The following is a 13,414-nucleotide window of genomic DNA, read 5'->3' as shown; positions in this document are numbered from 1 at the left end:
GGCGCTATATAAATACTAAATAATAATAATGTACAGTAACTATTTACAAACATCACCTGCACACCTCAACTGGCTGCTCTTTGTTGTGGAAAGTGAATAGCCTGTCATGTTGCGGGTTAATGACCAGTGACAAAGCCTGATGACTGAGGACCCCAGTGCAGGTTTTGTATTATTATTTAGTATTTGTATAGCACTAACATCTTCTGCAGCCCTTTACAGAGCACATATTAGTGTCACTAACCAGTGGTGCTCGGATACCACTTTTCACTATCTGGAACTAATTCGGATATCCAGATATCCGATCCGGGTCGGATATCCGAATTTGACATTTTTATACCCGAACTGAATTCGGATATCCGACCCCAGTATCCAGCCGGATTCGGATATCTGAATTGAAAACCGGAAATGGTCTTTTCAAGGCTTCTTATCCGTTTTAGAAGCTAAAAACATACACCTCTCTCTCTGGTCTTCCAGGGATTTTTAGTATGTCAAAAGCAAGCTCACATACATTGGCCGGGAATTGACCCCAGGTCCACTGCTTGGAGGGCAGCTATGCTCACTACTACACCAACAACCACACACACAGCAAAGGACAGCACTTTGAAGTCTGGAAGATTCCAGGACAAGGGTGGGAAGGATGAAAAGCTAGGTGGCCATGCAACCATTCCTGCTAACCTAAAGATTACTTATAGACAGTCATATAAGACACATGCCGGGTGCAGGGCTGTGTGGTGAATGATCCTATAGACAGTCATACGAGCAGGGTTGCTCTCCAGGACTCCCGAATGCGAATTTACCTGAATTATTCGGGTAAATTTCAGCGTTCCCGAAGCCGAATGCGCCGGACCCGAAGCCGAAGGCGGCCGAATGTGCGCATTTGAATTCGGCCGGATGGGTTCGGCTTCGGGATTCGGCAGTGACGCGGGCCAATCAGAATTCCTCCTGCCGAGTCCCTGGCAACGGTAGCAACCAGTCAGAGGAGGGGAGCCTGGCCCTCCCCTCCTCTAAATAAGGCAGCGGCCATTTTGCGGAGCTACGCACTTGTGTGACTGAGCTGGTACTGAGAGCATCTCCAGTGCTGTGCTGCGTGTCTGATCAAGTGTATTCTGTGCTAAACCTAGTGTTTTGCTTCCTAAACACCTCCTAAACACATTCATTGTACTGTTATATAGATAGATAGTAATTTGTTTGTAGTCACCTAGTGTGTACTGTATACTGTGCTAGGCTAGTGTTAGTCTGTGTGCAGGCTAGGCCTGTTAGCCTAGGGCAGCCTTAGCCTACTACTAGCTTAGGTAGGTTAGGGATTCTAGTTAGTTGTGTACTATAGTAGTTTTGTTAAATTGTACTGCTGCTGTTTGCTGTAGTCTGTTAGTTTATAGCTTCAGTACTGTTAGTTAATACTAGTTAGTTACTGATTGACTGTGTACAGGCCAGCATCCCTTGTTGTCACCTGCTGTGACTGTCATTTGCCGGCGCACCCTATTGATTGCGTCTGACCGTGTGTGACCGACCGACTGTAATTGGTCACCCACTGTCTGGCCGTTAGTTATATTGTTTACCGTTTAGTACAGCAGGCGTTTCATAGTTACTACCTGCGCGTACAACCGTACTACTACTAGGTAGGTGGTAGTCTTCCACTACTACCACCACCCACCCCTTCATTTAATTTTTTCCATTTGTTACTGTGTGATTTATTACCTTTCTGTAGTAAATTGTGACATTCGCAGGCCAGCATCCCTTGTTGTCACCTGCTGTGACTGTCATTTGCCGGCACACCCTGTTGATTGCGTCTGACCGCGTGTGACCGACCGACTGTAATTGGTCACCCACTGTCTGGCCGTTAGTTATATTGTTTACTGTGTAGTACAGCAGGCGTTTCATAGTTACTACCTGTGCGTACAACCGTACTACTACTAGGTAGGTGGTAGTCTCTCTTCCACTACTACCACCACCCACCCCTTCATTTAATTTTTTTCCATTTGTTACTGTGTGATTTATTACCTTTCTGTAGTAAATTGTGACATTCGCAGGCCAGCATCCCTTGTTGTCACCTGCTTTGACTGTCATTTGCCGGAGCACCCTATTGATTGCGTCTGACCGTGTGTGACCGACCGTAATTGTCACCCAATGTCACATGAGATAGTACTGTAGAGACTCACTGTTAGTAGTACTACTACTACTACTACTACTACTTCTACCATTACTTAAAAAAAAAATTCATTTTTTGTTGACACTTACCACCAGTCAGTCACCACCACCACCAGACTTGATTAAAGTTTACACCCTTTCCCGCCGTTTTCTACACATTTGTTTTTTTTTTTAACTGTATTCGTATATAAGTGCAAAATGACTGGCAGAGGTAGATGACGAGGCACCACCAGGAGAGGCAGCGCCATTGCAGCAGCCACTGCCAGCAGGAGCAGCATCAGGTCTGTGACTGGTCTGCCGCCAGCCACTGACCGCAGAGTTATGGAGGAGGGAGCAGAGGCGCAACAGCAGCGCATTGCGCCCATCTTTGAGACGGGTCGTCGCCCCCGGCCCATTCTGGAGAGTCAAGCGCAGGCTGTGGTGGAAATGATGGCGGCGCAGGAAGCCACCGTTTCCAGCCAGGCCTCCAGCACCAGTGAGACCAGTGCCACCACCACCAGCACTCCGGTGTGCAGCAGGCCTCCACCACCGCTTGAGGTCATGGTCACGGTGACCCCACTGACCAGCCTGCCCTCACTGAGCTCAGTCTTCACCCCAGTGACTGCAGCCATGTACAGGGATGTTCTGGAGAATTTTGAGTAGGACATAATGGGGACATCATCATGCAAGGAGGAGGAGGAGGAGTTGGAGGTGGAGCAGTTTATTGTTGGCGCTGATGAGGAGGGGCGTGATGCAGGGGATTTTGGGCCACCGGATGTGGTTGAGGCGGGCTCAGAGGACATGTTTGGGGATAATGATGACGTGCTGGATCCTTCCTATGTGCCACCACCAGTACCACCAGCACACTTGCTTGAAGGCAGCTCGTCATCGGAGGAGGAGGTGTCTCTGGCGCAGAGGCATGGCAGCAGCAAGGCGGCAAGCACAGGTCGTGGAAGGCAGGAGCCACAGCCTGCTGCTTCAGCCGCTACCACCACCCGCAGCAAACCTCCAACCAAAACAAAAAAGGCTCAAGCCTCCAAGGGCACCAAAAAACCCCAGCCCTCAAGCTCAAAGGGCAGGTTGAAGTCCCCAGTCTGGCGGTTCTTCGCGAAGTGCACAGAGGACCCGACCCGTGCAATTTGCAACAGTTGCAAGGTCAGTCTCAGCAGAGGTCGCGATCCCCTCAAGCTGAGTACCTCATGCCTGTCAACCCACTTACAGACCAGGCATTTTGAGGACTTTTGTGAGTATGGGAAGCTAATGCAAAGTGGTGCAGGCAGTGGTCAGAGCCAGAGAGCCACTGCACAGATTGCAGCAGCAGCAGCAGCATCCCACCCAGCAGCAGCAGCAGGAGCACAGCAGCAGCAACTCTCTCCTCCCCCCCGGGCAGCCAGTCCTCAGTTGCCTCATCAGCTCCCTCCACAGTGGCCTCATCAGCTCCCTCCACAGTGGCCTCCTCATCCTCCCGCGCAGGCAAACGCCGCCAGACCCTGCTCAGCGACTCCTTTCCCGGTGTGACCAAGGTGTTGCCTCCCACTCACAGGCGCATCCGGGTGCTGAACGGGTTGCTTGCCCGGGCCATGTGCTCCCAGCTCCTGCCATATTCCTTCGTGCAGGAGGGTAGTGACATGAGAGCGCTGCTGCATTTTGGGATCCCGGAGTGGCAAGTCCCCAGCCGCCACTACTTCTCCCGCACGTCGATCCCAGCACTGCACCGATTTGCCATGGCGAATGTGGGCAGCGCACTAGATCACGCTGTAAGTGCGCGGATCCACATAACCATGGATTCATGGAGCAGCCGTTTTGGGACAGAACGCTATCTGTCCTTTACGGCACACTGGGTCAGCCTGGTGGAAATCCCGAGCGAGGAAGCAGCAGGTCCACCCTCGGGCACAGCAGCAGCGGCACCAGTCACCCACTATGTGGTGCCACCACGCGGGGTCAAGGGAGAAGCAGCAGCTCCCGCCGCCAAGTGACAACGCAACAGCAGCGTGAAGGCCCGCCACTGCCAAGCGCTGCTGGAGATGGTCAGCCTGGGGAAGAACAGTCTGACATCAGCCAACATGCTCAGCTACCTGAGGGAGCAGGAGAAGACGTGGCTGACCCCCAGAGGCCTCCGAGTCGAATTGGTGGTGTCCGACAATGCCGCCAACCTGCTGGCTGCCATCAGCAGGGGACACTTATCCCACATCCCCTGCTTGGCCCACGTCCTGAACCTGGTGGTGCAGAAGTTCCTGCGCACCTACCAGGGGATGGAGGAGCTGTTGGAAGCGGGGCGGAAAATTGTGCGCACTTTCCACCGCTCAGCTGCTGCTGCATCAAAGCTGGCAGAGATCCAGCAGCGCGAGGGCCTGCCACCACACCACCTTGTCAATGTGCCGACTCGCTGGAACTCCACCCTGGCGATGTTGGAGCGGCTGGTTGAGCAGAGGAGGGCTCTCAACCGGTACATCGTGGAGGCCACTCTGGAAGGCAACACCAAACTCCAGCTCCTCACCAACGCACAGTGGGGGCAGATGTAGCAGGTCTGCTTGGTGTTGGCTCCCTTCCTGCAGGGAACCAACCTGGTGAGCCAGGAGCGGGCATCCCTCTGCCAGTGGGTGCCCTTTGTTTGTCTGCTGGACAGGGCACTTGGCGATTTGGTGGATTTGGGGGAGGAGGCCCGGAACCAGCTGGAACAGCAGCCGCCTGCGCAGTCCACTGCTGTGCAGGAATTTGAATCCCTGGCGGAGGAGGAGGAGGAGTTGGAGGTGCTGGACGTCGCCGCTGAGGGGGAACAGCGGAGCGCAGCAGCAGTGGTGCGAGGGTGGAGAGAGGAGGAAGAGGCTCAGGAGCCAGGAGGAGGATGCTGACCCTGATGTCTCTGTGTCACGGACCACCCTGTTCCCCATGGCAGCGCACATGCTGCGTTGCCTGCGCACAGACTCCAGGGTGAAGCAGATGCAAGCGAGGGAGGATGCCTGCATCAGCATGATCCTGGATCCACGGCTGAGGGGGAAGTGGGCTCAGTTTCTGCCTGCTACAGGACGTGAGCAGCGCACAAGCGAGTTGCAGCAGCTCCTTGTTCGGCGACTGGAGGAAGCCTTCCCCCAGGCTTCCACCCCCTCTGTCCCTGTCCAGCCAGCACAGCAGCCAGTGCCTGCGGCCAGCAGCAGCAGCGTCAGGCACCCGGGAGACATGCTGTCATTGACGCAGGCGCTCTACATGACGGTAGAGCAGCCGAGAGAGGAGGTGCGTGCAGCCACCTCCTCTGAAAGCCACAGCCAGCGCATGACCCAGATGGTGGCTGAGTACATGGGGTCCTTCAGTGGGCTTGACACCGGCAGCGTGGACCCCATGGAGTACTGGGTGGAGCGGTTGCACATCTGGAGTGAGCTGGCGCAGTACGCCCTGGAAGTCCTGTCTTGCCCCCTTCCAGCGTGCTGTCCGAGAGGTGCTTCAGTGCGGCCGGTGGTGTGGTCACCGAGAAGCGCTCTCGTCTGTCCACAGAGGGAGTGGACAGACTGACATTTTTGAAGATCAACCAGGCCTGGATTGAAGGCACGTTCCTGGCACCTACTGTCGGTGAGAGGAGGACATGAGGTGCCTGGGAATCATTCTTTGACAACATAAACCTTCATTCCCGGGGTCCTGATAATTTGACCTGGTGTTTCTTCACTTGCTGTGGTAGTAACGCTAGCTACCATGGCCCGTGACATGCCTGCTGCTGCCACACGTCACTCCTCTTCCTGCTGCTGTTGCTGATGTATTTATATATTTATGAATTTACTGATTTATTTATGAATTTATTTGGGTATTTATTTATTTATTGTATTTATACAGCGCCAACATATTACGAAGCGCTTATTTTCATCCTCCTGCTGTTCACCACACAATGCATGCCTGCTGCTGCCACACGTCACTCCTCTTCCTGCTGCTGTAGTTATCCTGCTCCCACCGCCAGGGTCCACAGAATACATTGCCTGCTGCCATTCGCCACTCCTCCTCCTGCTGAGTTTATCCTCCTGCCTGTCTGTGTTCCCACCGCCATGGTCCACAGAATTATGCGCTGCTGCCATGCGCCACCACTAGCTATTACGCCACTACAATAGCTATTACTGTTTAAAAAAAAAAAATCTGAGGTGTCTGGGTTGAAAACTGTGCTGTCCCAGTTGTGTATTGGGTGCAATGTGGGCTGCACGACTGCTGTCCGGAACCTCCTCCTGCTCTTTGCTGTTTATTTTCAGCCATGGTACCAACGCTAGGTACCATTGGCCTGTGACATTGCCTGCTGCCATACGTCACTACTCCTCCTCCTCCTGCTGCTGCTGCTGCTACTACAGTAATCCTCCTGCCTGTCTGTGTTCCCACAGCCAGGGTCCACAGAATTATGCGCTGCTGCCATGCGCCACCACTAGCTATTACGCCACTACAATAGCTATACTGTTGTATAAACAAAAAAAATCTGAGGTGTCTGGGTTGAAAACTGTGCTGTCCCAGTTGTGCATTGGGCGCAACGTGGGCTGCACGACTGCTGTCCGGAACCTCCTCCTGCTCTTTACTGTTTATTTTCAGCCATGGTACCAACGCTAGGTACCATTGGCCTGTGACATTGCCTGCTGCCATACGTCACTACTCCTCCTCCTCCTCCTCCTGCTGCTGCTACTACAGTTATCCTCCTGCCTGTCTGTGTTCCCACCACCAGGGTCCACAGAATTATGCGCTGCTGCCATGCGCCACCACTAGCTATTACGCCACTACAATAGCTATACTGTTGTATAAAAAAAAAAATCTGAGGTGTCTGGGTTGAAAACTGTGCTGTCCCAGTTGTGCATTGGGCGCAATGTGGGCTGCACGACTGCTGTCCGGAACCTCCTCCTGCTCTTTGCTGTTTATTTTCAGCCATGGTACCAACGCTAGGTACCATTGGCCTGTGACATTGCCTGCTGCCATACGTCACTCCTCCTTCTCCTCCTCCTCCTCCTCCTCCTGCTGCTGCTACGACAGTTATCCTCCTGCCTGTCTGTGTTCCCACCTCCAGGGTCCACAGAATTATGCGCTGCTGCCATGCGCCACTAACTATTACGCCACTACAATAGTTATGCTGGTGTTGAAGATAACATTTTACAACAGTACAGTTCTGTAAGGGAAAAAACAAAGAATGTTGGTGGTGGACAGTGAAGAAGAATAACCATGAGAAGAAGAAGAAGAAGAAGGAGAAGGAGGAGAGGGAGAGGGAGAAGGACCAGATGATGTTGACATAGAATAAGAAGATGAAGAAGAACCAGGTGAAGAAAAACCAGATGATGTTGACGTAGAATAAGAAGATGAAGAAGAACCAGGTGAAGAAGAACCAGATGATGTTGACGTAGAAAAAGAAGATGAAGAAGAACCAGGTGAAGATGAAGAAGAGAAGAACCAGGTGAAGATGAAGAAGAGAAGAACCAGGTGAAGAAGAAGAAGAGAAGAACCAGGTGAAGAAGAAGAAGAGAAGAACCAGGTGAAGAAGAACCAGATGATGATGATGATGAAGAAGGAGAATAAGAAGACGAAGAAGAACCAGGTGAAGAAGAAGATGAAAAAAAACAATTTAAGATGAACCAGGTGAAGAAGAAGAAGAACTTAAAGAACCAGATGCCAGTGAAGAAGAAGATGATGAAGATGATAGTAATGAATGATTGATGACGAGAAACAAAAAGAGGGTAAAACAGAAAAAGAAGATGGTGAAGAAAAAAATGGAGAGAAAAAAAAAAGAAGACGGTGACGATGAATAAACAAAAAATGCTGAAGAAAAAGCTTTCCATCACATTTTTCTTTTTTTTTTATATTAGACCTATTTACATGTGATTTCCCTTTAAAAAAAAAAAAAAAACATCCGAATTCGCGAACACAAATTTTTACCAAATTTTTTTATGCAACCCGAACCGAATTCAGCGATGACATCCGAATCCGAATTTTCCGCGGTCCCGAATTCGAATGTACCCGAATCGAATTTTGGTACATTCGAGCAACCCTGCATACGAGACACATGCTGGGTGCAGGGCTGTGTGGGGAGTGATCCTATAGACAGTCATGCGAGACACATGCGGGGTGCAGGGCTGTGTGGTGAGTGATCCTATAGACAGTCATACGAGACACATGCAGGGTGCAGGGCTGTGTGGTGAGTGATCCTATAGACAGTCATACGAGACACATGCTCTCTTCAACCACAAGAAAAGCCCAGGAGTAGTCTTAGCTACCGTAATATCTATGTTACGGCAGGGCCCTTATAACACTCTCTTACAGGGCTATGGAAACCGTTTTGCCCATGCGATAAAGCGAGGTGCAAAAATGAAATCATACCTAGCAGAGGATGGTTTCAATCCATCAACCTCTGGGTTATGGGCCCAGCACACTTCTGCTGCGCCACTCTGCAGTCTGCTTACATTTGTATACAATCTTCAAGTTTAAGAAGGGCCGGATAGGGTAAAAATGGTCACATATCCAGGTTACCCGAAATCCAGATGAGCATCCCTGTCTCTAACCATCCCTCAGAGGAGCACGCAGTCTAGGGTCAATGTAGGTGTAAGCCAATTAACTTATCTGTATGATTTTGGGATGTGGGAGGAAACCAAAATGACCAGGGGAAACCCACACAGACACGGAGAGAACATACAAACTCAGTGCAGAGAGTGCCCTGGCTGGGATTCAAACCGGGGACCCAGCACTGCAAGGCAAGAGTGCTAACCACTATGCCACTGTGCTGCACATTACCACACCCAAGTCTTTATAAACATTTATAAGTACGCAAGTTGTTCATTATTATTTTCATTTCAGTATTACTTTTCTTATTTATATTTTTTTTATCTTTGGGAGCTTAAAAATGTAACTTGGATAAGGTGAAAAAAGATGAAAACAGGTTAAAGTGAACCTCCAGACTAAAAATCGACTCAGCGGCACTGAAAAGGCTTGGTGTTTCTTTAACAGTTTCACAGCATCAGAACTTTGTTTCTCTTATACAAGCCTCATTTTTAGCTGCACAGAAGAAAACTGCCCGGGCATTTTCCCCTGATGCTGTGCAAAGCATGATGGGATTTCTGATGTTGTTGTTCTTGTTCTGCTGTTTTGGTGCAATTTTTTTTACATTTTGAATTTGACATTTGAAGCCTAGCGCACGCAGCTGGGAGGGGTGATCAGGACACAGGACAGTTGGAACTGTGTCTCCTGTTCCTTGTCACCTCCTTTCAACCAAAAAGATGGCTGCCCCATGACAAAGATGGCTGCCCCATGACAAAGATGGCAGCCCCCATGAATCACAAACAATTGCCTGTTCTTTTAAAATGGGGTGGGTAAAAAATTATATTACCTATCTATTCTAATTAACATAACTAATGTAACTTAATGACAGTATGTTTGTTTAGGCTGAAGTTCCCCTTTAAAAAACTTTGTGAATCATCCCCATTGGGCCCAGTATAATTCACCTTTTCTCCTAAGTTTTCTCCTAGGTAATATTTTCACACCTTCTCTATAAAATGCCTTTTAACCACTTGAGGACCACAGGATTATATCCCCCCAGTGACCAGGCGATTTTTTACAATTCAGCACTTCGCCACTTTAACAATTTATTCCTCGGCCATACAACTTTGCACCCAAATGAATTTTACCTCCTTTTCTTGCCACTAATAGAGCAATTTTTTTGGTGGTCTCTGATTGCTGGTGCGGTTTTTATATTTTTTATTAATTTTAAAAGTTTTTCAATAAAAAAATTATTTTTTTTGAAATTTCCCTCCCTCTCCCCTAAATTGGCCCTTACTGTGATCCATACACTGCAGTACCCTCTCATAGGCATCAGCCTATGAGAGAAATTAGATTGTGAGCCACTCCTGGGGACAGTTAAGTGACAGGGCTGTCCCCTGTACAGTGCTGCGCCAGATTGCGGCCGGCAGGCTGATCACGGATCCCTGCTGTGTTGTGTTGTTGTGTAGGGAAAGCGTGCGAGCGGGCACACGTTCCCTGCTACTCCCGCCCACCGCACAGCAGTCCCCAGCCAGTCACTCTCTCACCCCCCATCAGTGCGAGGTGCTTGGAAGGTGGATAAGACACCAGCAAGCAAGAAAATACTCAAAATAATTTTTATAGGTCCTTTTCACCAATTTTTTGGTGCTTTTCAATTGCAGAGTGCTGAAAAGTTGTTTTACACAGAAGATGAAAAATTATTTCGTGGAAGAAAACTGAGGAGAAAAAGTGAATTGGATTGGACCCATTGCTTCCAGTCCATTGTCCATTGAATAAAAAGTTACTTGTACACCTTTAGGTTCTTTACTTGCCCTGCAACCAGCTCAAAAAAGGATTGTCCACTTTAGTTTAAAGAGAACCCGAGGTGGTTTCTAAGAATGATATCCACACACAGAGGCTGGGTCTGCCTATACAGCCCAGCCTCTGTTGCTATGTAGTGTCCCCCCAAGCCCCCCTTGCACTCTGCTATGCCCCCATAAATCACAGCCGCGCTGTCGACACGCAGCATTTCGCAGCGGGCTGTGTTTACTTATGTAGTGTCACTCTCGGCGCTCCCTCCTGCATAGCTTCGGTCCCCGCCCGCGTCCCTTCCCTCCAATCAGCGGGGAGGGGGGGCTTGGGGGAACACTACATAGCAACAGAGGCTGGGCTGTATAGGCAGACCCAGCCTCAGTGTGCGGATATCATTCTTAGAAACCACCTTGGGTTCTCTTTACAGAAAAAAAAAATACAATGATTTATCACTATACAAGTCATTTTGTTTTTGGGGTTTTTTTTTGCCATTAACCACTAATTGAAATTTGTACAGTATGTCTATGCCCCGTGAGGGAACTGTTCCCGCACCTGGGGCATAGATATACATACCTCGTCGCATCGCCATTGTGCGTGCTCCTGTGCACGTTCTCACCACCACCCAACTGTATCTCATCGAAGATCACCGGCATCAATGAGTCTTTGACTAACGTGAAAGTAAAGCATACACACACTACTTCCTGTAATGCATGTAAGCAGTAAGACATTAGGAATAAAGTGGGGGGAGGCATCTAGTGGCCAAATAGTAAAATTACACCTACACACAATCCATTAACCACTTGAGGACCGCAGTGTTAAACCCCCCTAAAGACCAGGTTATTTTACTTAATTGGACACTGCAGCTTTAAGGCCAAGCTGCAGGGCCGCACAACACAGCACACAAGTGATCCCCCCCCCCCCTCCCCCCTTTCCCCCCAACAACAGAGCTCTCTGTTGGTGGGGTCTGACACACAGTTGTTTCTTTTTTTTTATAAATATATATTTTGTTTATTTTTTAATAAATGTGTCTTTTTAAATTTATTTTCCCCTGCTCCCTCCCCCCACTAGCCAATCAACGTGATCAGCTGTCTTAGGCTTCAGCCTATGACAGCTGATCATTGCCCAGCCTATGGAGGGGACAGCCGTGTCTCACGGTTGTCCCCAGTAAAGCGATGCCGCCGATCGCAGCACTGTACATGTAATTAGATGGCGATTATGCCATCTAACAGTCTCCAGAGTGGCGATTGCCCACCAAGCAGGAGATGCGCACACAGCCTGCGCACGATCTCCTGCAGTAGCCGGCTCCAGGGCCTGACGCCAATTGGCGTTAGGCGGTCCTGGGGCTGCCGCCGCGGCCATGCCCATTGGCGTGGTGCGGTTGTAGAGTAGTTAAATAAAAATGCATAAAATACCCCACTAATTAACCCCTTACTACCCCTCCCACAGTTACCAAAATAAAACACTTTTATAAAAAAAAAAAATGACATTAAAAGAAAATACATAAATAGTTACCTTTGGAACTCAACTTTTTTCATATGTATGTCATAAGGCTATATTACTGTTACTGTTTTTGCAAACAAGGGCTTGTAATTAGTAAGGCCCCGTTCACATTACAAACGCGGACGGCCATGCGTGCGGAACGCAACGCATGCGAATGCACGCCATCCACGTTTGTATGCGTTGCGTGGCTGATCCCATCACTGAAAAGTGAATGGGACAGCCACGCGTTTTTGCAAAAAATGCGTGCAGCATGCGTTCCCGGACCGCACAGGTCCAGAACGCATACAGTGTGAACATCAGACAGTGCAGTCTATGCACTGTCTGATGTCATGCGTGTTGGCCTTCTGAACATGTTTCCAAAACGCGGCTGGAAACGCGTGCAGTGTGAATGGGGCCTAAGGCAAAACTGAAAAAACACCCCTTATTTCGAAATAAAATATTGTCGCAATTCATTGTGATAGGCACCTAATTTAAATGGTGTAATAACCGGGACAATTGGGCAAATAAAATATGTGGGTTTTAAATACAGTGGCATGTATTATTTTAAAATTATGTTGGCTAAAAACTGAGAAATAGTGAATTTTTTAAATTTTTTTCTTACTATTCCTGTTAAAATGCACTCACACAAAGAAAGCCTAATTGGTGGCGGAAAACAACAAGCGATCAATCATTTTGTTGTGCTAAGTAGTGATGAAGTTGCTCACAATGTATTGCTTCAGGCAGCAAAAAGTCTAGAACCGGCCCTGTCTCATTTCACCAAATTAAGGGTAATCAGACCACCTCAACAAACCCCAATAGGCATGCAGACTTTCCGGAACAGGTACTGAGCTGTGGAAGTGTGTGTGCTGCTGAGGGGAGGAGGGAAAGGGGAGGGATCTACACCATGCTTGATGTGTGCAGATCTTGAAGCAATCCTGAAGTCCCCCCCCAAAATCAAAAAGTTAGATGTTTCAACCTGGCAGCTGGGCCGTGCCACTTCCATTTGACAAATGTACAACTTTATTTTAAGAATGAATCAGTTTTTCACTCTAGTGGTTGTGCAAGTTCAGCGTAAACTATAAAAGATATATTCTTGTGACTGAGTGGAAGTGTGTACAGGTGAAGCAATTGTTTTTTTTTAATACTATAAAGAGATAGAATATTGAAGTACCTGAAGGAACGTAGGATACTTCACTACCAACACAAGTTTGCTCATTGCCAGTGCACTGAATGGTCGATGACAGAGTGCACGTTTCAATTGTTGTGGATTTGCAAGTTTTGCACACCACTCCGTTGGTCTGGGTACCATCACTTGGCCCTGTTAGAAGGCAAAGAACAGATAACAGGATTTGGTTACAGAAGCATGGCAGATTAATATAATAAACTGTGTCTCCAGACATGGAGAGGAGAATGTCCCGTTGTCTGCACATTGAGGAGTGCGAGGGTAAGTTGTCTTTACCCACTCTTAACTGCCCTGGAATACCCAAATACTAGATAGAGTAAAAGGATAGCCTGCAAAGCTGAGGAAGGTAATTAAGGACAT

General features: G+C 48.8%; 1 protein-coding gene across 4 annotated transcripts in view; it reads right to left on the bottom strand.

The window, feature by feature from the left end:
• The window catches only part of LOC137522940 (serine-rich adhesin for platelets-like), a 292,674-nt gene that overhangs the window by 52,961 nt on the left and 226,299 nt on the right, over nt 1-13,414 (bottom strand). For all 4 annotated transcript variants that reach the window (XM_068243098.1, XM_068243097.1, XM_068243096.1 and 1 more), the window contains exon 12: nt 13,043-13,189. In XM_068243098.1, the coding sequence (XP_068099199.1) occupies nt 13,043-13,189 (147 nt within the window). The remainder of the gene's footprint in view (nt 1-13,042; nt 13,190-13,414) is intronic.

Source organism: Hyperolius riggenbachi, chromosome 6, assembly GCF_040937935.1.
Source record: "Hyperolius riggenbachi isolate aHypRig1 chromosome 6, aHypRig1.pri, whole genome shotgun sequence".
NCBI classification, from domain to species: Eukaryota; Metazoa; Chordata; class Amphibia; order Anura; family Hyperoliidae; genus Hyperolius; species Hyperolius riggenbachi.
The sequence above is the reverse complement of the archived record's forward strand: the minus strand, read 5'-3'. Positions and strand labels throughout refer to the sequence as shown.